This window comes from Myotis yumanensis, unplaced genomic scaffold, assembly GCF_028538775.1.
Source record: "Myotis yumanensis isolate MYYU_CA2020_CCGP unplaced genomic scaffold, mMyoYum1.0.hap1 SCAF_6, whole genome shotgun sequence".
NCBI lineage: Eukaryota > Metazoa > Chordata > Mammalia > Chiroptera > Vespertilionidae > Myotis > Myotis yumanensis.
This window is the reverse complement of record NW_027223757.1, coordinates 81,328,540-81,352,569: the sequence shown is the minus strand read 5'-3', so window position 1 is coordinate 81,352,569 and position 24,030 is coordinate 81,328,540. Positions and strand designations below refer to the sequence as shown.

General features: G+C 43.3%; 1 protein-coding gene across 1 annotated transcript in view; it reads left to right on the top strand.

Annotated features, from left to right (window-relative positions):
• Positions 1-21,666, top strand: part of MEP1A (meprin A subunit alpha) — a 33,258-nt gene extending 11,592 nt beyond the window's left edge. Inside the window, exons 6-14 of the mRNA XM_070418459.1 lie at positions 160-277; positions 2,604-2,779; positions 6,381-6,602; positions 7,632-7,781; positions 12,334-12,549; positions 15,864-16,331; positions 17,028-17,201; positions 17,718-18,015; positions 20,627-21,666. Coding sequence (XP_070274560.1) covers positions 160-277; positions 2,604-2,779; positions 6,381-6,602; positions 7,632-7,781; positions 12,334-12,549; positions 15,864-16,331; positions 17,028-17,201; positions 17,718-18,015; positions 20,627-20,783 — 1,979 coding nt within the window. The 3' untranslated portion in view covers positions 20,784-21,666. The remainder of the gene's footprint in view (positions 1-159; positions 278-2,603; positions 2,780-6,380; positions 6,603-7,631; positions 7,782-12,333; positions 12,550-15,863; positions 16,332-17,027; positions 17,202-17,717; positions 18,016-20,626) is intronic.
• Positions 21,667-24,030: the final 2,364 nt, after the last annotated feature.

Sequence of the window (24,030 nt, the reverse complement as noted above, 5' to 3'; positions counted from 1 at the left end):
TTTTCAGTTTTAGTTTTCAAGGAATCTATTTACTACCCCAACAATCTATGCCGGACCTCTGTGGATTTCATGGGATGGCATGATTTTCTCTAAACTGTGTTGTGTACATCATCTAAGATCTCAATAATGCTTACTGATATTTTTTACTGATTTCTGCAGAGCTGAATGCTAAAGGAGCCATTCTCTATGCCTTTGAAATGTTCCGCCTCAGGTCCTGTGTGGACTTCAAGCCCTATGAAGGAGAGAGCTCATATATCATCTTTCAGCAGTTTGAAGGGTCAGTATGAAAATATTACAGAGTGTGAAAATCATGCATCTTCTGGTTTATAAAAAGTGACATCTCTCTCTCAAAGGCTAAAAGAAGAAATTGGTAAGAAACTAAAAGTAAATTCAAATCCTTAAAAACTGTGATTTTTAAAATTAAACAGCATTTTTAACATATTATGTAGAGAATGAGCTGTTTGAGGGAGATTTATCTCAATTGTATCTTAGGTCATGATTTAAATGACATTACTTTTTTAAAGTCAAGTTTATTAAAGTGTAAATTATACCCTTGTTATGGTACTATTTTAAATTATGGTACTCTGTTGGCTGGACCTCTTTGAAAAATTCTAGATATAAATTTGCTCTTAATATTTATTTATAAGAAGAAATAAATGGTATTTTGAGAAAAAAAAATCCCATTTCCTTCAGTCGTGTTTATGTCAACCAACCTGCAAAGCAAAGCTGCCATGTGCTGTGACTCTGTTTGTGTCTTCAAGCCCAGCAAGGAGGTAGTATTAGCACATGCTACAGTTCCCATCATTGCCTTTAGGTACTGCTTGGATTTGGCTGTCTTATTCTGGTGGTGGGGTTTTTGTTAATAATCGTGGATGGATAACAGAGATGAAGAAGGAAATTAGTACATGAGTTTGCCTCTTAAGAAAAAAAGTCTGTAAAGTCAGCAGTTAAAAAAGTAAAATTCTGATGACTACTTAGATACAAGTTAAGTACCTTACTTACTTGAGTGGTTGTTTTCTTAGCTCATGCTTTTACTTTAAAAAAATAGACATGAGCCCCTATTATGTACCAGAAAGTACGCTGGTCTGAAGGTACAAATAAGTATGAGACAGTCTCAGGCCTCACAAAGTTTGCAGTTGCAGGTGCGGGTAGTAGAGACATAACAGGTAAATGGTTCTAATATGCTGTGGTGAGTGCCATGGGCTATAGGGGCACATAAGCAGAACTTCTAACATAGTAGAAAGGGTTCAGGATTGCCTGAGTGACTGAGTGTTAGAGAAATGAAGAAGGAAGGGCATAGAGGCAGAGGAGAGGGGAGGACAAATGAGGCACGGGAAGAGAGTAAGAGGGAGAGAGAGAAGGGAGAGAGGAAGAAGGAAAAGGAAGGGTAGAGAGAAAGAGGAAAGCAAGCGTGACTAGAAATCTGACTTACCTGGAGAACTCAGTAAGTTCAGAATGTCTGAAGCTGTGAGTGGTGAATGATGAGCCAGGAACATACGCTGGTCATATTATGTGTAAGGAGCCTGGTCACATTATGTGTAAGGGAATCAAGTCTTACATCAAAATGTGTTCAGTTTTCCATTTAAGAAAGATTATTCCAGCAATGGTGTGTAAAAAATTGAAGTGGGGCAAGACTGGTGGCAGGACATCAATTAAAGGATACCCCAATCCTCCAAGAAAGACATGAAAGGGACCTACGCTAAAAAGAGGCAGTTTGAAATAAAAAAGAGAGAATGGATTTCAGAAATAGGTAAAGAGGTGGACTTATCAGAGCCTAGTGATTAGCTGATGTGAAGAGAGAGGAATCAAGGATGATCAAGGTTTTGATTTGGATGACTGGTGGATGGTAACCTCATTCACTGAGATTGGGGTATGGACAGTAGGGATAGGAGAGCAAATTTATTTCTGGACATTGAGTTTATTGTTTGAGGCATTGTGGGTCATGGAAATGGAAATAACCAATACTTATCTGGATAGTTTCTTTCTATGTGAAGAGAAAAGGTTAAAGTGTACTTCAGCCCTTGCCAAGAGCACAGATTTTAGAAGTTCTCTGCTTTTGACTTCTTCATCTTGTCCCGTGGCAACTTTGGAGCTTAGTACCAAAGCCTTTAGTTACTTTGTCAGTAATGAGGCTCTTCTTCATGATCATAAATTTACACTTGCTCATGATAGGAAATTTGGAAATTCATCAGAATATAAAGGAGAAAATTAAAGTCAACCATAGCCATCACTTAGAGACAATATTTTGGTAAAGAAGCTATAATATTATTCTTTGGAATACCTTACGCGTTTGTGGAGGCGAGGAAGACTGCCATTTGTACTTCTTTCTGCCTGATGCATTGTTAGGATTAATTGGTTTATAATGGACCATTATTTTTAAAGTGTGCAAAATATCCCTCCAGGAAATGTTTCTTATTTTACCAGTCTTTTATCATTGAACCATCAGCATCTCTTACCATTGTTCTCACCAATAGTATGAGAACACTATTGATAATTTCTTTTAAAAATCAAACCTAACTTCCTTCTAATTTGTGTTCTGAAATCCTATGAATTACAGTCATATAAGCATTATCTAGGAGAAAATTCTCCTCTTCTCTTTAAAGGTGCTGGTCTGAGGTTGGTGACCAACATGTAGGACAGAACCTTTCCATTGGACTGCGGTGTGACCATAAGGCCATCATCCAACATGAGATCCTACATGCTTTGGGATTTTACCATGAGCAGTCAAGGACTGACCGGGATGATTATGTGAAAATCTGGTGGGATGAAATTATTTCAGGTGTGTATTAACCCAAGGTGGATGGTTGGAATGTGCTATTATTTGCTGGGGGTCCAGCTCCAGTGGTCCAGGGGTTCCCAAAGGTGTGGATGGCGTCAGTGAAGAATGAAGGACATGGAGACAGCGTTCAGATGATCAGCATAGTCAGGTTCTTTTTTTTATTGTCCTGTTACAGCTGTATTTATACTACTTGATTCTATAAGCATGCCTCTATAGTTACATCATGGTATGTTTTGGGTCCTCCTTTGACCTTTTACAGTTCCTTGTTTTATGTTTATAGTTTCTTATCTGACCTTTGCTAAAAATCTTATCTCTACCTAGCTCTGTTGATTTTAATCTTATCTATTTTCTATGTTTTTACATTCTATTCTAAAGGTTAGTCTCTGTGTTCCATTATAAGGGCTAGTTTGTTATTTCTATTCCAAGGTCACTATTCTACTGCTCTACTGTTAAGCTATAAGGAAATAACTGAAGGAAATTTTCCTATTCTATGGCCCAAGTAAAGGTTATGTAGCTTAAGCGTGATTGTTTGTACTTATGGTGATTAACTACCTGCCTGGCACTTAGTTTAAGTCTTTCTGCTCCCATGGCTCGAATCAGATCTTTAGATAAGGAGCCTGCCTGCATTGTTTGCAGCAGTATTTCTTTAACTGTTTGATATCTGTCCTTTTAGCCTTGCTGGTGGTCTTCCTTGAGACTGCCCTGCATCGGCAGGTTTTTAGGGGTATAGGTTTTAGTACTTTCTCTGGTGGGTAGACCCTGGGGATGTGGGCCTAGCAAGTCCTAAATGTATTGCTAACAGTCTTAGTCTAAATTCCTCATAAGTAGTACAAGGTATTTCTGTAACACTTGGGGGTTTTACTGATTTATTCCCTTCCTTAGTCCCGCTAATTCCTAACTCCAGGGAAACATTCCCACCTGGGGAAACAACCTTTCTCAGGGAGGTGGCCCTGGTCAGAACACATAGCGCTAAGAAAGGGAGCAATCATATTAAGAACAGTATGCCATATACACCAGGTCCTTTGGAACATCTGCTGTGCAGATGTTTCGTCCCTGCAGCAACTGTGTCAAGCAGCAAGGATGGAATGACTTCAGGCAATTATTATCTTTATCACTTGCTGTAACCAATCCTGGGATACCCAGGCCAAATTTGTGGGGCAGGTGCTTCATATTCTTCAGTGGGAACACAAAATATAAAGAGGGCACTTCCTGGCCAGTGTAGCTCAGTTGGTAGGGCATCATCCCATGCACTGAAAGGTTGCCTGTTGGATTCCTAGTCAAGGCACATGTTGGGGTTTCTGGCTTGATCCCTGGTGGGATTGGCAGGAGGCAGCCGATCAATGTTCAGCTCTGGCATCAATCTTTTTCTCTCTCCCTCTCTCTTCCTCTTTCTTTCTAAAAATAAATTTAAAAATCTTTTTTTAAAAAATAGAGGGTATGACCAGCTGGCATGGGTCAGTGGTTGAGCGTCAACCTATGAACCAGAAGGTCAAGGTTCAATACCTAATCAGGGTACATGCCTGGGTTGTGGGCTTGATCCCCAGTGTAGTGTGTGCAGAAGACAGACAATCAATGATTATCTCTCATCATTGATGTTTCCATCTCTCTCTCCCTCTCCTTTCCTCTCTGAAATCAATATATATATATTTAAAAAGAGGGCATGATGTGTTGACCTATCCCATGGACTGTGCTGACCTGATTATAAATGATTCCACACAAGGGAACAGTGTATGTTGAATAACTTTAAGCAGGGGTTAATTGAAACTTAATCAGAAGCCTTTGGTTACCTTCATTTGAAAATCTGAACCTTTGATTTAAATATATACATATATTTAACAATTTATAATCATGTGTGCATTTTAATTATGTATTTAATAGTCATTAATATAATTTTACATCTACACTAATAAAAGACAAAGATGCTAATTGACCATACCTTCGCTATGCCCAAGCCACGCCCACCAGCCAATCAGAACGACTGTATACAAATTAACCCAATCAAGATGGCGGCCGGCAGCCACAGAGCTGGAGCAAGCAGAAGGCTTGGTTGCCCCGGCGATGGAGGAAGCCAAGCTTCCTACCTTCTCTGGCCGGCTGTGGCCTCCGCAAAAGGCAACAAAGTTTCAATTATAGAAGCTAAATAAATCCCAGATACCTGCTTCCAGCCAGCCTCTACTGGGAGCTTGGGTGGCTGGGGGCTGTGGCCAGCCTGAAAACAGCCATCAGCCCCTCACCCAGGCTGGCCAGGCACCCCAGGGGGGACGCTCATCCTGAAGGGGCTTTGGCCAGCCTGAAAACAGTCATCAGCCTCTCACCCAGGCTGGCCAGGCAACCCAGCAGGGACCCCCACCCTGAAGGGGCTTTGGCCAGCCTGCGAACAGCCATCAGCCCCTCACTCAGGCTGGCCACACCCTCATGGGGGTGAGGGTCCTTGCTGGGGGCTTGGCCAACCTGCAAACAGCCATCAGCCCCTCATCTGGGTTGGCCAGGCACCCCAGTGGGGACCCCCACCCTGAAGGGGCTGTGGCCAGCCTGAAAACAGCCCTCAGCCCTTCACCCAGGCTGGCCAGGCACCCCAGCAAGACTCCCACCCTGATCTGGGACACCCTTCAGGGCAAACCAGCTGGCCCCCACCCATGCACCAGGCTTCTATCCTATATAATAAAAGGGTCATATGCAAATTGACCCTAACAGCAGAGCGACTGGGAATCACTGGTCACTATGACACACACTGACCACCAGGGGGCAGATGCTCAATGCAGGAGCTGCCCCCTGGTGGTCAGTGTGCTCCCACAGGAGGAGCTCTGCTCAGCCACAAGCCAAGCTGATGGCTGCCAGTACAGTGGTGGTGGTGGGAGCCTCTCCCGCCTTCTCAGCAGCACTAAGGATGTCTAACTGTAGCTAGGCCTGCTCCCCGCTGGCAAGTGGACATCCCCCGAGGGCTCCCGGGTTGCCAGAGGGATGTCTGACTGCCACCTTAGGCCCAATCCCCCGGGTAGCTGGCCTAAGCCAGCAGGTGGTCATTCCCTGAGGGGTCCCAGACTGCGAGACGGCACAGGCTGGGCTGAGGGACCCTCCCGAGTGCACAAATTTTTGTGCACCGGGCCTCTAGTATTATTACATAGTACTAGAGGTCTGGTGCATGAATTCATGCACGGGTGGGGTCCCTCAGCCTGGCTGGTGATTGGGTCCATTGGGGCATCTCGCCCAGTCCCGATTGGGGCCGATGGGGACTGGCTGGCTGAGGAGAGACCACGGGAGGGCTCTAGAGCATGTCTAGCCCTCTCACCCAGACCCAATGGGCCAGACCTCAGCAGCAAGCTAACCTACTGGTTGGAGCATCTGCCCCCTGGTGGTCAGTGTGCATCATAGCGACTAGTAGAGTGGTCAACTGATGTGTCAGACACTTAGGATATTACACTTTTATTATATAGGATATGGTTATCAGCTAATAATAGTTAATAATAAAAGTATTTTACACACACACACACACACACTATTTTCCTTTTCTTTCTTGGTCTTTGGTTGAATATTTAGTCAAAGTGGGTAGGATGGGAAAATGATATGACCAAACAGGACCTGTGGATTCTCTCACTGACAGGTCACCAGCACAACTTTAACACCTATGATGACAGCTTCATCACAGACCTCAACACACCCTATGATTATGAGTCTCTGATGCACTATGCGCCTTTCTCATTTAACAAGAATGAAAGTGTCCCTACCATCACCACCAAGATCCCTGAGTTTAATTCCATCATTGGGCAGCGCCTGGATTTCAGTGCCATCGATTTGGAGAGGCTGAACCGAATGTACAATTGCAGTGAGTACCTTTGGGGCTGAGGTTAATGAGCCCCAACAGAGATTCCCCACCCTGCAGGTTTCCTGTATATTTTCCTCTACTCTTCTTTCATGGTCTAGCTAAACTAGAGGCCTGGTGCACGAAATTTGTGCATGGGTAGGATCCCTAGGGCTGGCCAGCAATCAGGGACAATCCGTGGGGTGACCGGAGGGGCAATTAGGGGGCCCCCTCTAGTGCCCGCCTTGGCTAGCTGGGGCTTGCGGGCTGAGGGCAGCTCCTGCATTGAGCGTCTGCCCCCTGGTGGTCAGTGTGCATCACAGCGACCAGTTGTTTGGCTGGTCAACTTGTATATTAGGCTTTTATTTTATAGGATAAAATGGACAAACTATATTTCTCTATCTCCAGAGTAGAAAAATTATAACACCTATATCACAAGATGGTTGTGAAAATCAATTATGTGGTTGTGTTTCAAAAGTGAAAGTATTGGGGCAATTTAAGAAACTGTGATTGTTCAACTTCTTTAGCTTCTTTCTTAAGGGTGCATCGTTATGTAAAGCTCAAGACAGGTAGTAGGCTTGAAAGTATTTTGTATCCTGTAAAATTCTTTTCCCAGGGTAGTTGTTCCTAGAGTAATCCAATGCTTGGATTTGGGATATTTTCTAAAATGACTCCACTGGTCTTTGGAGACACATTCTTTCATTCTCTTCCACATGTACATAGAGAGGATCTACCAAGTACAAAGTCCAATATTGTAGGTACTTCCATCTTGATCTCAAGGAGTCAGGTTTGGTTTTTGTAGAAAAGCATAATAAGAGACCTTTTTTATTATTTAACTCTGTGATTCTGGGTGGTGGGTAGGACTGCGTGTATATTGGCAAGTTCTAAGTTCTGATGGGGGACAGTAGGATTTGCATTTAAGAAAAGTCAAGAAAATGAAAGGCTCATGATCCTGCTATATCTGAACAGTGAGGTCTTAGTAACCTAAGACATTAGGTTTTTGGAATGAGGTGCCTTTAATTTTTAACCAGGTGACAAAAATGTCATTTGCAGCCACAACTCACACCCTTTTGGACCACTGTGCTTTTGAAAAAACAAACATCTGTGGGATGATTCAGGGTACCAGAGATGACGCTGACTGGGACCATGAGGACAGCACTCGGCCTGGACAAGTGGATCACACCTTGGTAGGACAATGCACAGGTGGGTGAAGGCAGAAAGTGACCACCTGAAGTGGTTCATCAGGTTCAATTGGTAATGGCAGCCAGCATGTTTTGCCTCAGTTGGAATATTAGTTATCAAACCTGAAATTCTAAATGTGGAAAAAGAACATTTCTCTTTATTATTAACTTAATAAAAAGCACCGAGGTTCTGGGCATGCAAAAGGAAGGTGCATTTAAGTGATGACAAAACTGATGTGGTTGATTAAGACATGACTTTGTACATAAGGGCAATGTCCCTAGAGCAGTGCCGACCAATAGGATTGTAATGTGAGCTACATATATAATGTAAAATTTTCTCATAGTCACATAAAAAAGAAACAAGGGAAAGTCTCTTTAATAATACACTTACTTAATGTCTAAAATATTAACATTTCCACGTGGATTCAATATAAAAATGATTGCTGACCGACTTCACACTTTTCTTTTTTTTTTTTTTTAAATTAAATCTTTATTGTTCAGATTATTACATTTGTTCCTCTTTTTTCCCCCCATAACTCCCCTCCTTCCAGCTCCCACCCCACCCTCCCCCCTCATTCCCCACCCACTGTGTTCATCCATAGGTGCATGATTTTTGTCCAGTCACTTCCCGCATCTCCCACACCCCTTTTTCCCCCAAGAATAGTCAGTCTATTCCCTTTCTATGTCCCTGATTCTATTATAATCACCAGTTCATTCTGTACATCAGGTTATTTATTCACTTGATTCTTAGATTCATTTGTTGATAGATGCATGTTTGTTGTTCATAATTTGTATCTTTACCTTTTTCTTCTTCTTCCTCTTCTTAAAGGATACCTTTCAGCATTTCATATAATACTGGTTTGGCGGTGATGAACTCCTTTAGCTTTTCCTTATCTGTGAAGCTCTTTATCTGACTTTCAATTCTGAATGATAGCTTTGCTGGATAAAGTAATCTTGGTTGTAGGTTCTTGGTATTCAGCACTTTGAATATTTCTTGCCATTCCCTTCTGGCCTGCAAAGTTTCTGTTGAGAAATCAGCTGACAGTCGTATGGGTATTCCCTTGTAGGTAATTAAGCCTCTTTCTCTTGCTGCTTTTAAGATTTTCTCTTTGTCTTTTGCTCTTGGCATTTTAATGATGATGTGTCTTGGTGTGGTCCTCTTTGGATTCCTTTTGTTTGGGGTTCTCTGCGCTTCTTGGACCTGTAAGTCCATTTCTTTCTCCAGGTGGGGGAAGTTTTCTGCCATTATTTCTTGAAATAGGTTTTCAATATCTTGCTGTCTCTCATCTTCTGGCACTCCAATGACTCTGATATTAGTCCGCTTAAAGCTGTCCCAGAGGCTCCTTACACTATCTTCACACTTTCGGATTCTTTTTTCATTTTGCTTTTCCAATTGGGTGTTTTTTGTCGAATCTTTGGTTTGATTATTGTACTCCTCTGGTCTGCTATTGGGTATAATATTCTTTATTTCAGTCCGTGTATGCTTACTTTCTAATTTCTTTATCGTAGCATCGAGGGTCTCATTAGTTTTCGTGAGGCTCTGCACAAATTTATGGCAAGCCCTCAAAATTGCGATTCTTAGCTCCATATCCTCCATTTCTGTCATGTTTCTTTGTCTCCGCATCTTTTATGCTTTCTTGGTGCACCCCCTTGTGGTCTCTGTGCGCAGTCTTGTTCTAGCCAAGCCTTAATTGTTGTAGTTAACACTAGAGGGATTTGACCCCCAGGCCGGCTGGCTATAGGAATCAGCTGTACGGAAAACGTCTGCCTTCTGGGGAGGCGCTAATCCAGCCTTTGCCTGAGGCGATCGGCAAATGGCTGTGTGCAGGCTTTGGGCGGGGCGGGATCAACAGGGCGGGCGGAGGGAGCAGTTATGGCCACGCTCAGTCCCGTTCCCAGAGGCTCTGCTTCTCAGAACCCCGGCAGCGGCTGCAAACCTCGGAGAGAAAGTTGCCCTCAGGTTCCAACTGATGCCGGATAATCCCGCTTCTCCCGTTTGAGTCTGGGTCCCTAGAGACTCGCCCGGATCTGGAGCCCAGAGTCTGAGACTCACTCCCGACAGAAAACGACAACCGAGCCCTCAGCCACCAGCCCGCTTTGCGCGCGCACCTCGGTACCTTTGTATTTTCCACACTGCGCCGCCTCTGAGCCTCGATTTGCTGTTCTCTTTCCTTCTAGTTGTAGAGTCTCTCTTCAGCCAGCCTTCCTGTGGTTCTGGGTGATGTCCGTTCAGTCTTTTAGTTGTATTTTTGAAATGGTTGTTTGCGGCAGCGGTCTCCGGTGTTTACCTACGCCGCCATCTTGGTCTCCTCCCCGACTTCACACTTTTCTATACTCAATATTTGAAATCTCTGTGCATTTTACCCTTACACCATATCTCAGTTTTGACTGGCCAAAGTTCAAGTGCTAAATAGCCACATAGATTTGGTAGCTGCTATATTGGATAGCACAGCTTCAGATAGTTTCTATATACGGTTTGTGTGTGAAAAAGCCATAAAGTCAGACAGACCTGAGTGTGAAATCATTGTGACCACAGGAACTCGTTTTTTAAGTATTTATTTTTGTGAGCCCTCTGGATCATTAACATGTTTATACTTCACAGTGAGGGTGGAAGAAGACTATGCATACACAACCCCCAGCTGCAGACCAGCAACTTCCCCTCCTGTTTTTTTCCACACTCCCTTCCTCTCCAGGGGTTCCATTTATATGTATTTTCCTATTCTAGCATCCCTTTATTAAATGCTGGTCATTGAAATCACCTCAACCCTATTTGGAAGCAGGTGGGGTTATAGGTCATAATCACTTTATACAGATGGACTATTATAAAGTCACTTAGTCCATGCCTGTGTGTGAGTTGGTTAAATTTCCTTCACAAAAGGAACCCAGGTTGTCACCCAGACTCCAGGCCACCAGGGAGAATGTCAGAGGTTGTAAGCCATTGCCACGTTTCCTTCTGGCCATGGCAAAGGGCTAGAGTCTCTGTCCACATCAGATTATTAAACATATCATCTCAAGTGTCCAAAGGGTTATCTGAGCCTAAAATTCTCATTACATTTCCTTCATGGATTCTAATCCAACCTCTTCTGTGGGCTAGCTGTTGGGCTAATATACAATTTCCAGATAAACAAAAAGGTGATCTTCATGTGAGAAGAACCTGCGGAGAGAATGTTCTAGCACCTTAATAGGAAAGGAAAGGATCACACTCCAGAAGAAGTATTTAGAAAAACTTTATCAGGTTAACCTGACCAGCTATTCTGCTTCTTCCACAGGAAGCACCTCAGGGGACCATGTTCCCTCTGCCAGTGAGCACTGGCGTTGTTCAGGTAGATGTATAGACTCAAATAACTTGAAGAATAGAAGCCATATCTCATTTAAAACCCAGACATGTGAATGAATGCCTGTTAGTGGCAGAGCCGGGGCAAGAATTCAGGCCTCCCGACTCCCAGTTATTGGGCTTTCACCTCACACTTCTGATGGGCAGAATTCCTAAGCAAGGAACCTTCAGTAATTCATAATTCAGAGGCCTCAGGCTAAGTTCAAGTATTGAGAAGAATACACAAGAAAACATATTTTTTTTCCTGGTGTAATATTAAAGCCATCATGAAATTTTTAAGCCATGTGGAAATTTTATTGAAACATTCATGCTCACTGCCCATCTGAAAGGTACACGCCCCATGTAGGAGGCAGGATGAAGCAGGGAACACTACTACCACAGTGCCTAGACCTGTTCTAGATGCTCTCTTCATTTCTACTTTGTGGGATGTTTTGAGTGGAGCATTTGGTAAGAGGTTGAATTCTGGAGTACAGTTTAAATGACTTCTTTATATGCAAGAATTGTTCATTGAGCTTGATTTTGAAAAGTGTGCTCGTTTTTTAAAGTAACATATTCATTTAGCTGCCTGCTTATTTTGGGGGAGAGAGTTTTGGAAGGTCTGACTTGGGCCAACCCCAGTTTTGGCACAAGTGTAGACACTCTTTTCCCTCTTTTCCAGTGTTCTTTCAAAGGTTTTTTTATATACAGGAGGCATCCTTAATAGTTCATAGTATGCTTTGAATGCCCCTTTTATGACATAGTAAGGATGATTCTTTACCACTGCAAACACACCCAGTCATGAGGCTAGACACAGGTGAAATTGAACCCTTAACAATGTGAATATCTAAATCCCAATCACTACACCTTTGAATTCCACCATTTCTTATACAATTAGGAGGCCAGCTCTTTGCCTTGGAATGAATCTCTAAACAATGAAGTCAATGAGGGAAATATAATTCCCCTCACAGACACTAAATTCTATCAAATTTTGCTTAAAGCCCCTATTTTCTTAAGTCAGAAGTCTATGTTTCACCAACCTGGGAACAAAGTCAATAAATAGAAGCAGCGCAGAGTTGCGGGTTAGCCTGTGAATCTGTCCATGGAGACAAATAGAATATATACTGACAAACAACCTTCTTCTTGTTTTCTCCAGAAGAGTTCTAGCTTGTGTTGGCGGTTGCTCACTATTTCACTTGGTGGGGTAGAGGGCGCCCCGGGGTAGGGGCAGCCAGAGATGGGATGTTGGGTGCTCTCTCCACAGGTGCTGGCTACTTCATGTTCTTCAACACCAGCTCGGGGTTGGCAGAAGAGGCAGCCTTGCTGGAGTCTCGGATTCTTTACCCAAAGAGGAAGCAGCAGTGCCTGCAGTTTTTCTATAAGATGACCGGAAGTCCTTCAGACAGACTCGCCATCTGGGTCAGGAGAGATGACGGCACAGGCAAGGTTCGCAAGCTGGTCAAGATGCAGACCTTTCAAGGTACCTGGAGGCGTTCATGCAAGGGACTGATTTGGCTTAAAATCTGGAATCCTGATTCTTTTTTCCTTTCCCTTTCCCTCCCTTCTCCACTCTCACCCTCCCTCCCTTCCTCCCCTCTCTTCATTCCTCCTCCTCCTCCTTTTCTTTCTCCTTCTCTTTCTCTTCTTCCCTTTTCCTCTATATCACCTTCTCCCGCCCCTAAATGTTTAGTACAGTGTCTGGTATAGTTGCATCACACAATACATGTTTTAACCACTCAGAAATTATAAGCAGCTGTGAGGGGTTAGGTGAAACTTAAATACACTTTGAAAGAGGCCAATCAGAGTATATAAATCCAATTTTCACTAGAACATTGGAGAAAGCCTGGGCAGAGAAATTTCATGATTCAGGGATGGAGATTGGAAGGTAAAAGGGAAGCAGAAATTGAGGCTGCTGGAGAGAGAGAGAGAGTGGGTTAAATACTTGACCATTGGTGTTTTTGCATCAGTTTCAGAAAACTGAATGATACTGTTTTTTAATATGCTGAAGTTACTGGAACCTACTTGTGAAGTTGAGAACTAGGCCATTTGTGTCTATTAACTTCACATAATCACTTACATATTACTAAGCAACACTCTGTGTATTTCTATAAGAGGGCCAGCATGAAAACCTTAGAATGCTAAAGTAGTCAGTTGGATATGAGGGCAGTCTGGCTGTAAATCAATACCCAGGGTTATAAAGCTAAGTATTTACATCATTTTATTGTGGTGGTGGTTCATTCATAACAGAGAAAGAGAGACTTGCCTTCCTATTTTTTCATTCAACAAAGAATTTCTCAATTAGAGTGAGCCCAAGTAAAGGGAGAATTCTTTGAGTATTTCTAGAGGAATCTGCTGCTTTTGAAGGGTGGGAGCTTCCTTAGGGGCCACTCATAAGAACAGGTGCCCAAATGACCTTCACCCAGGCCATTCTGGAACCTGGGAATTCTACAGATAACAGTTCTAAGGGGTTTACTCTTCTGTATGAATCTACAGAGCATCTTCATCAAATGGCGGGATGACAGCTGAGAATTCTCTATGTTACCATTCATCAAATGAAGGGATAACAGTTGAGAATTCTGTTACCAAGGATTGTAAATATTTAATGAGAAAATGAATTAGAGTCTCATTAACATGGATGGGATCCATTATTCCTCACTTCCATAGGAAGCTGAAAGTGTTATCTTTGTAAGCATGAAATCAACCGAGCAACCTTTTCAAGGTTAATTTAGTTCCTTATGCTGCTATGCATTCAATTCTATGAAATTCAAAGTATGTCTAGTTCCCTGGAAGTGTCATCTGAATGGACTTTTAAAACAATCCACTCTGATCCTGTTTTGTCAATAAAACTTTTCTAAAAGGTTGGTTGAATATCACTTAGTGTTTCTGTAGTATACAACTTAAGGTAGTTACAACCATTTTGAACAGTTTTTAACTTGTGCAAAATGTGTTTTTAAACCAAACTGCTTACATACAAAATATATCTGCCTCTGTTTCACTCTCTCTCTCTCTCTCTCTCTCTCTCTCTCTCTCTCTCTTTCTGTATCTATGTAATGTTTTATGTAAACTTACATGCAAAATACTCATGTTTTTACGAATACCGAGATCCCCTTGTAGATGACAATTCTGAGCTAACAAGGATGAGAGTTGTCTGCTGCAAACAATCTTAGAACTGTCTATTGCCTGATTCACGGCAGCTCTATGGAAGTGTCTCAGTGAAACATTCCTAAAGATTTCATAGATGAGCCACTGCCCATTTGGTGATGCTCCCTCAGGACTTTCTCTTTGTACCATGTCCTACATTTCAATCTCATGGTAACAACCCATATGAAGAAAATAAAAAGACAGCCATTAGCAAAAAAAGGATCCTTATCCTTTTTTTCTTTTCTTTTCAGAGCTCCCATGGTCCAATCCTCCTGGATAGATAGTTCTAATCTTCTGTCTCTGCCCCTATTCCAGACTTCCTGGTGCCCTTTACATTTCACAGCCGTGTGTGCTCCACTTGACTGTAGTCTTGCCCCCAGGAGATGTCAGTTACATTAGTTTTTAAGTTATAGGTGTGGATGCGTGCCTTCTTCCACTCTCTCCTATTGTATACAGATAACCCGGCCACATGGGTTATATAACCAGCTCCGCTCCAGAAAACTGAACATGGTTAGACCTGTCCCTTGAAGTTGTCCTTAGCGAGAATAAGTGAGAACAAAGGTTGATAAAAGAGCGCTTAATTTTGGGGAAAGTAGACTCTATAAGAAGGTTTCTGGTTACAACACACAGAAAGAAGAAAAGAGACACTTCCAAAGCCCTCTGGCCAATTGTCCTTCAGGTTAAACTTCTGTAACACTCATCTGTATGAATTCATTTTAGCCAACCTGATTCCCACTTGTGATGTAGCATTTAATTCCAATGCTAGGGTATACCCTGGGCACAATATCAAAGCAGGGACAGATCTTTGGGGAATTTCAAATTGCTCCACCCTGGCAGTTTTCTCTCCATAGACCCTCAAACTCTTTTCTGGCTTCTTATGCTGCTGGGCCCAGGACCCCATTTTCTAGAGCAGCCTTCTCACTTCTCATCTCAGCTCTTTATTCAAAATTACCACTTCCAGTTCAAGCTCAGAAAAAGGAAGTAGGCCCGATTGTCACTAGAATGTGGGTATCTGGATAGTGGGAATTCTTTTTGGATTATTTGTTTTTTTAAAAGAGGATAGCTTCCCTACTTGTTGGAATTTGAAGTACTATAAGAAAGAGGAAAAAAACTGGGTGTTAGGGAGTGAGTCAGTTTTGCATAGGGGAGCTCTAGCTAACCCTATAAGTTATCATCTACTCTAGGGCCTTCCATATATGTTTCTGGCATCAATTCACAGGTGGGACCATATGAAATTTCCATTGTGAGAATTTTGGATTACAAAATGATTCTTGTATAAGGCTCAGCCTAATACTTGGGTATTCAGTGCTAATTATTAGGAGGTGGGGGTGTATTTATACCATCAAACCCCAGGGAAAACCCAGAACCTGTGAAATTGAATGGTAATGGAAAATAATCTCATGATTAAGATTTGAATATGAATTTTTAAATAAAGCATAGTGTGTCTTTGTATAGCTACTTTCCCTTACTAGAAATGTAACTTCAGAAAAAATCTTTACCAGTAACCAGTTTATAACAGTATCTATCTCATAGGGTTGTTGTGAGGTTTCAATAAGATAATTCATATAAAGTAATTGGCATAGTACCAGGGTCATAGTTGGTGCTCAACACATACTGGCCACAGTTGTCACCAATCTTATTCTCTGTCCTCAGGTAGCCAAACTTGGAAAATTGCCCATGTGACACTCAGAGAGGAGAAGAAATTTCGCTACCTTTTCCAGGGCGTCAAAGGTGACCCCCAGAACTCGAATGGGGGAATTTACCTGGATGACATCACCCTGACAGAAACTCCATGCCCCACAGGAGTTTGGACAGTACATAATTTCTCCCAAGTCCTTCAGGACACGGTTAAAGGGTCCACGATCCTGAGCCCTCGATTCTACAATTCAGAGGGATATGGTTTTGGGCTGACCTTATACCCTCATGGCAGAATAAGCTCTTTGAGCTCTGGCTACTTAGGACTTTCTTTCCACCTGTGCAGCGGGGAGAATGACGCTATCCTGGAGTGGCCGGTGGAAAACAGACAAGCGATCATGACAATACTGGACCAGGAACCCGACGCCAGGAATAGAATGTCCTCAAGCATGGTGTTCACTACCTCTAAGTCCCACACAGCTTCAGGTAAGTAGTTCTAGGAGCTGCCCCTCAACCTGGAAGGGACAACAGATGGGATTCTCATCTGCGTAAGAGAGATCAGAGTTCCTCTCACATTTCCTCCTGGGGCATATCAATAACATGGTCACGTTGGAGTATTAAGTTAAAATTGTCCACGTCATTTTGTCCTCCTCTTTTCTAAATTCACTCACCAAGTAAGGGCTTGCAATGTGCCAAACTCTAGGCTAAAGTCCTTGGAATAAGAAGCAAATCAGGCAGTTCCTGCTCGGTGGAGCTCAGTCTCAATGAGAGGACAGACACTGCTAATCATTTATCAGATGCTCAGAACCAATGCACTGATCATTAGTATACTCATGAAACAAACTTACACCAATACATAAATGAGCAAACTGGTTGTTTTTTTGTTTGTTTGTTTTTTCCAAATAAAGAGTGTTAAGCTTTATGAGGAAGAGGCTACAGCTGCTCCTCCCAGTTCATTGAGGAAGTCACTCAATAGTGGACAATTGACCGTTCAGAGCTGTGCTTCTCTGCCCTTCCCCCTTCCAATTCTGAGTTTTAATTCTCCTCGAAAGAGTAAATGAACTGATTTGCTTCGACGTATTTTTTTTCTGATTAGCAAAGCTCCACATTACTCATTAAAGACATTTTGGGAAGTGAAGTATAAAGAGGTAATGTGATTTTGTGTCACCTATAACTTTGCAGCAATAAACGGCTCAGTCATCTGGGACAGACCAACCACCGTGGGAACTTATGATAAGGACTGTGATTGTTACAGAAGCATTGACTGGGGCTGGAGCACTTTCATTTCCCACAACATGCTGAAGAGGAGGAGTTTCCTTAAAAACGATGACCTTATCATGTTTGTGGATTTTGAAGGTACTTGTGCTGATCTTCCAGGATGAAAAACCCTATCCTCTGGGTGTTGATTGTTAAGCATCTCTGGGAGGGTGGGATTTTTTTTTTTCTTTTTTAAGGACTAGGTAAAAATAAAAGAGATGTGTTCTGAGAGAACCACATGTTACTCTATTGCAAAACTCAGGATTGGGAGGGGGGAAGGGCAGAGAAGCAGTTTAGCTGTCCTTGGGAGAAACTAACATTTTAGTGTTCATCTTTTGTGAGAATTTATCAAATATGACAGCTCTCGCTGACTTCAGTTTAGTTTAGGTCAGCCTATCCATGCTAACTTTATCTTTCCTCTTCAAGTGAAATAAAAATGTGATTGGACTACTTTGAAAATAAAAATAAGTAGCATTAGGGAGAGTCAGCTGGGTTCAAAGGCACTTTTCATGTCACTAAAGGTGATGTCCACAAGGGAGAGAGGCCACCCAGGTAACTTCGTCCAGGAGTGACGTCGAGTGTGGTCAGATATTAACCATCCATCTTCCTCCTTAGACATTACCTACCTCAACCAGACTGAAGTCACCCCTAGAAACACAAGGCTGACCCCCCAAAGCCTCGTTCTCGAAGGCCAGGAGCAGCAGGCCTCAGAAGAAGGCTCAGCGCAGGCCTCGTTAGAGACCATCCCTGACAGCCAGGACAATGGGCAGCCCGGGCGGCAGAAGCGGTCAGCCGAGAGCACGGGCCCCATGGAGGACCACAACTGGCCCCCGTACTTCAGAGACCCGTGTGACCCAAACCCTTGCCAAAACGAAGGCCTCTGTGTGAACGTGAAGGGCATGGCGAGCTGCAGGTAGGCTTTGAAGTTAAAGCTTAGAGAAGTTAAGTGGTTTGTCTAAAATACCCAGATGGTAAATACTGCAGCTAGACTCGCCTCCAGGTCTGTCTGTTTGCACGGTTTGCTCTATTTAATAGTTCTTTTTGTAATGTTTGTTATTTGCATTAAATTATTTCAGGAAAGGATTTATTGATGCCAGAAGTATCGGTTTCATTTGATAGAATAGTAGCAGATGTAGGAACTGTTCTGCTTGACTCAAAATATTTACATTTCTTCTTAGTTCTTTTTGATTGCCAACTGCTTCTTCTATTTTTGGCTTTTATTTTGAAATAATTTTAGACTTACAAATACATTGCAAAAATACTCCATAGTTCCCCATACCCTAATGTTAACACCTTATCTTATATAACCATGGAACAATTAGCATAGCCAGGAAATAAATGAACATGAATAAAACTATGTACTATGACCAATAGGATTAACTAAATTAAAGGTCTTACTCTGATTTTCCAGTTTTCCCACCAATGTCCTCTTTCTCTTCCAGGATCCAATTCAGGATCCCACGTTACATGTAGCTTTCATGTCTCCTTTGCCTCCTTTAACCTGGGACAAGTCCTCAGTCTTTCTTTGCCTTTCATCATCTTGATACTTTTGAGGAGTACGGCTCAGTTATTTTGCACTGTTCCTCAATTTGGGTTTATCTGATGCTTTCTCATGATTATATTGAGGTTGTACATTTTGGGCAAGAAGAACAAAAATGAGATACACTCTTCTCGGTGTGTCATGTGAGGCGGACCTGGTGTTAATATGTGTTGCGGCTGGTGATGCTAACCTTGCTCACCTGGCCAAACGGGCGTCCACCAGGCTTCTTACCATTCCTCACTCTGTAATGAACGGATACCTTGGGAGAGACACTCTGTGAGACCATACTGACCTCCTGCTTCTCCTCAAATTCTCACCCACTGATTTCAGCATCCACTGGTGGATCCCGCTGGAATAATCGCCATTCTAATATTTTTAATGGTGATTTTCTATGTTCTCTCTGCATTAATGAAGTGAAATTCTTCTATAAAGAATAACTTCCTCCTCCTCCTCATTCATGTATTTGTACAATTATTTACGTATATCCCCAAGGATTCAAAAAATATTAATTTTATTCTCTGAGCTACATTTCAATATGCCAGTACTTACCTTGCTGCTCACATTGTTCCAGTTTGGCCTCGGGGAGCTCTTCCAGAATGGCTCCCATGCCCTTTCCACACAAGCTCATTCTTTCAGGAACTTGATGTTACTTTCTGGCATCGCAGGAAGTCCCAGGCCCATCTTTTGTTTGCCCTGCCCCAGCCCTGGAAGTCAATCACTTTTCCAAAGTGCCGGGGTTCCTTTCATTGGAGAATGCCCACCTTGTTTCCTGAGGGTTCCATGGTCACGGGGCGGCCCAGCACCTCTTTGCTGATAGGTCCTTGGATACCAGATTTCAGTATGTGCCCGGTGGGCTTCTTCCTTCTCAGGGTTAGGAAGTCAAGGGTTTTCACTTGTGTGTCAGCCTCTCATCAGCCAAATTATTCCTCTCCCTCAAGCAGTAGTTGTCAACCTTGGCTGCACATTAGAATCACCTGGGAATCTTTTTAAAATCCTGATTTCTGGGCCTCATCCTCTGGAAATTCTGTTTCTTTGTTACTAACGTTGTGGCCCCCCCATAACAAAGAAATAGAATTTCTGGAGGATGAGGTCCAGAAATCAGGATTTTAAAAAGATTCCCAGGTGATTCTAATGTGCAGCCAAGGTTGACAATGACTGCCCTCAAGCCTGCAGTGTGGAGTGTTTGTGGAGTAAGCTCCCCTAAGGGAATCAGTTGGATTTGGAGGAGGATGGGCCAGAGAAAACTTTTGGATATTCACTGATTTTTAAGAGACCGATTCCAGGATGAATAATGGAGGCCTTAAAGTCTATCCTGCCCTTCTGCTCTGGGGGTGAAACTTTGTGATGGGGATGTTGTTTGACACAAAGGCTGGGCTTGTTCTCATGGAAGAGATGAAACACTGCCCTTAACACCGTGGTTCTGAGATTAGTTGATCTTTATAACAAATAACATTTTTTAAAAAAAGAACGCCAAGGAAGGCATAGCCATTACGTGCCTACTATGTGTCAGACATCTCAGCTTACAGTAACACTTTGATGGCTATTTTCCAGACGTTTACAGGGTCCAACATTAATGCACTGAGACTCTATCTGTAGAATTCACCCTGTAGCTTATAGTCTGAGCCAGAGTCAGGCAACATATTCTTTAAGTACCCCTGAACTTTGCACGTGCAGGCCGAGTCCCGAGTCTGGAGACCGACCTCTGGGATGAGACTTCATATGTGAAGTATTGCTCGTAACTTGCTCATGACCTTGAGCAAGTTATTTAACCTTTCTGTAAATGAGGTTGGGGAGAATGGCCTGATTATAACCAAGGACTATTACAGGATTCAGTGCACTGGCTCACACAAAGCCCTTCGAATGGGGCCAGGCCTGTGGAACCGCTCAGTAAGCGCTCAGTGCCATTTCTGGTGTGCTGGCACTTGTCGCCGGGAGGTGCGGGGCTCCGGTGGCTCCCACATGAACCCCTGTGTCCTGTTCCCAGGTGTGTCTCCGATCACGCCTTCTTCTACACGGGAGAGCGCTGCCAGGCCATGCAGGTGCACGGCAGCGTCCTGGGCCTGATCATCGGAGGCACCGCTGGCGTGCTCTTCTTGACCTTCACCATCATCTCCATGCGTTCCAAAAAACCAAGGCAGTGACCCGCCTGCTGACATCAGCCAGACCGAAGAAGCTCCTCCTCTACTCACACCTCTGCTCCTGTGCTGAACGCGGTTTGGGGTGGGTTTTGTCAGCCTTGTTTTGAACAGGCCTCTGAGGACCAAGGCCTCCAGCCTCCCTTGTGACTGGTATGGATTTTCTGTCCCCAACCCTCACATGATTCTGTTACCCTGCTATGTGCTCTGAATGTATCTACTGTGTCTGTGACAGCACTCACTGCACTTCTTTGTAAATCACTTGTTTAATTGATTGTCTTTCCCACAGACTGTAAGCTCCATGCAGGCAGACCCTCATATCACGCCAGCACCAATGCCTGGAAGCGAGATGGCCTAGCCCAGCGGTTTTCAACCTGTGGGTCGTGACCTCTTTGGCGGTCGAACGACCCTTTCACAGGGGCTGCCTAAGACCATCCTGCATATCAGATATTTATATTACAATTCATAACAGTAGCAACATTACAGTTATGAAGTAACAATGAAAATAATTTTATGGTTGGGGTCACAACATGAGGAACTGTATTTAAAGGGCCAGAAGGTTGAGAACCACTGGCCTACCTCATTGTGGGCCTTCAATGAAAGTGGATGAATGAAGCAATAATTGAATGAATAACTAAGCTATATGAACTCTTGTTCCTTCTGTAGGTGAAATATCTGCAATAAAATTCGTATGTCACTTGCATCAGAATCAAATGTTCAAATACATACTTTTCACTAGACACAATAGTGTCATTACTCTTTCAAGGTCTCCTGTGCTAAAGGATTTCAAATAAAGAGTCCTCCCAGCAGCAGGGCCCCAATGCACTTGCTTTCTTCCTCTGAATCTAAGAACAGGTTTTAACAAATTCAATAAATATTTGGTCAGTTCCTTCTCTGTGTTCGGCATTGTGTGTTTTTGTTTGTGTGTGTGGAGTGGATGGGGGAGAGTTGACCCAAAGCCCTTTCTCAGATCCTTTTAAATTTTAAAGTATATTTTATATGATATTCATGTATAAGATTATTAAGTTAACAAACTGAAAGTTCCAAGTAGAAGAAAATTTTAAAGAAGTCTTTTTAGAATACTTCCTTTCCACGGTTACTAAGAAGATAATAGTCTAGAAAGTTCCCAGATAGATCAGGTCACTTGGTGTGAGAGAGAGCTGGCTTGGAAGTTTACTCAAAGAAAATGCTTCAGGAGCCGGAGTAGTCCAGGCTTTAGGGTACCAGCTTCCTTAGTATATACTTTATGGACATTCTGAAAACAAACATGAGGGGTTCAGAAGAGTCCCTGTAATGCACAGCTGTGAGAAGAGTTTGTAGCAGGGTCAGTGCACCCCTTGGGCACTGACTCTCCAGCCTGGGGTGCATCAGTCCTCCCCCCTGCCCCCCAAAGCTGATTAAAACACCAATGGAGGGCCCCACCCCAGAGGTTCTGACTCAGTGGGTCTGGGGTGGGGTCTAAGAATTTGCATTTCTAACAAGCTCCCAGGTAATGTGACGATGCTGGTGTGGGGGCCACACTCGGAACCTGCTTTAGTGGATGGAAATGGGTCTGGAAGTCAGGCACCCCGGCTGCAGGCTAGAATTGACCATCTGACTGGCTGCTCATTTTTAATAAAATCATTTAAACTCTTGATCTCAGTTCACTAATCTGTGCAAGCGGCGGCTCTGGTGCCAGCAGCAGGTGTGAGCACCAGGTGGGACCATGGCACGCAGGAGCAAAGAATTTTCAGTAACCACTAGAGCAGCCGTGGGCAAACTACGGCCCGCGGGCTGGATCCGGCCCATTTGAAATGAATAAAACTAAAAAAAAAAAAAGACTGTATCCTTTTATGTAATGATGTTTACTTTGAATTTATATTAGTTCACACAAACACTCCATCCATGCTTTTGTTCCGGCCCTCCGGTCCAGTTTAAGAACCCATTGTGGCCCTCGAGTCAAAAAGTTTGCCCACCCCTGCACTAGAGGCTTGCCCCAATGACAACGACTGGCGTCCCGCCTTGGTCTGTCGCCCTTGCTCACCTGCTCCACCATCCTGCTGCTGCCGATGCCCGCCTTGTTGCACACGCACCCCCTGGTGGTCAGCTCACGTCATAGCGACCAGTTGTTTGGTTGTTCTGCCTTTCGGTCTATTTGCATATTAGGGTTTTATATACATATAGTTATGAGTACTATTTAGTAAACTATCCAAAACCCTAGTAGGTGGGGGATGAGAAATAGTAGAGTGGGATGGTGGTCCCCTCTAATGAATACTGACATGGGAAAAAAATGATGGAAAGATTTGACCTGGGTTGGGGAGCCCAAAAAGTGTGTGTGTGTGTGTGTGTGTGTGTGTGTGTGTGTGTGTAAGAGATGGTATTAAAAGTGAGATGGGACAAGATAGTGAAGACAAGACTCATCTCTCTCATCTTTAACATTTGCCAAGCTCTGGTCCTGGAATCCAGGAATAGATTGGACATGGCCTCATCTGGGTCACAGCTTCCCTCAGGGCCTAGACTTTGACCCATGTGTGACTCAACAGCTTAATGGAAATCATTAGTAACATTTAAAGATTTCTATCTGGTCAAGAGAATAAAACAGAGTAGGAAAGTGGGATTATGAGGAAGATAGGAGAGAGTGAGAGGCAGGTAAAACATTCAAATTACCAGCCCCAGGCAAAAATGGTCACTAATATCCATTCTCTCTCTACCCACTCTTCACAATAGAATCTCCAAATCCCAGCAGGTCAAATGGCTACCCAGAATATGGTTTACATTCTTCCCTTCCCTGGCAGGTAGGTGGGGCTGTGTGACCAAGTTCTGGCCAATAGAATGGGAGCAGAAATGTTGAATGACAGCTCCTGAAAGCTTTCTTTAAGAAGCCTTGGTGCATACACCTTTAGTTCCTTCTTCTGCTCTAATGGCTGATAAGGGGACATGATGGTCAGAGTGGGAACTGCCTTGTGGGGCTGAGAGGTGACCCTGGGAAAAGAAGAACAAAAATAAATGACTGGGTCCCTGAGAACTCTGTGGAGCCAAGTCTACCATATCAGTCTTGGACTGCTTATCCACACACTTATGTGCTAAAGTAATGAACTTGCAGTTTAAGCCTCTGTTATTTTGCATCTTTGTAGTTCACAGAAAACATACTCCTCACTGATATGATAGTTTCCGCAGGGTCAGCACGCGACTCACACTCAATCAGTCACTATTCCTTGCGCTGCCATGATGCACGGGTAGATGGGGAAGACAATAGCTGCTCTTCCTTTTAGAT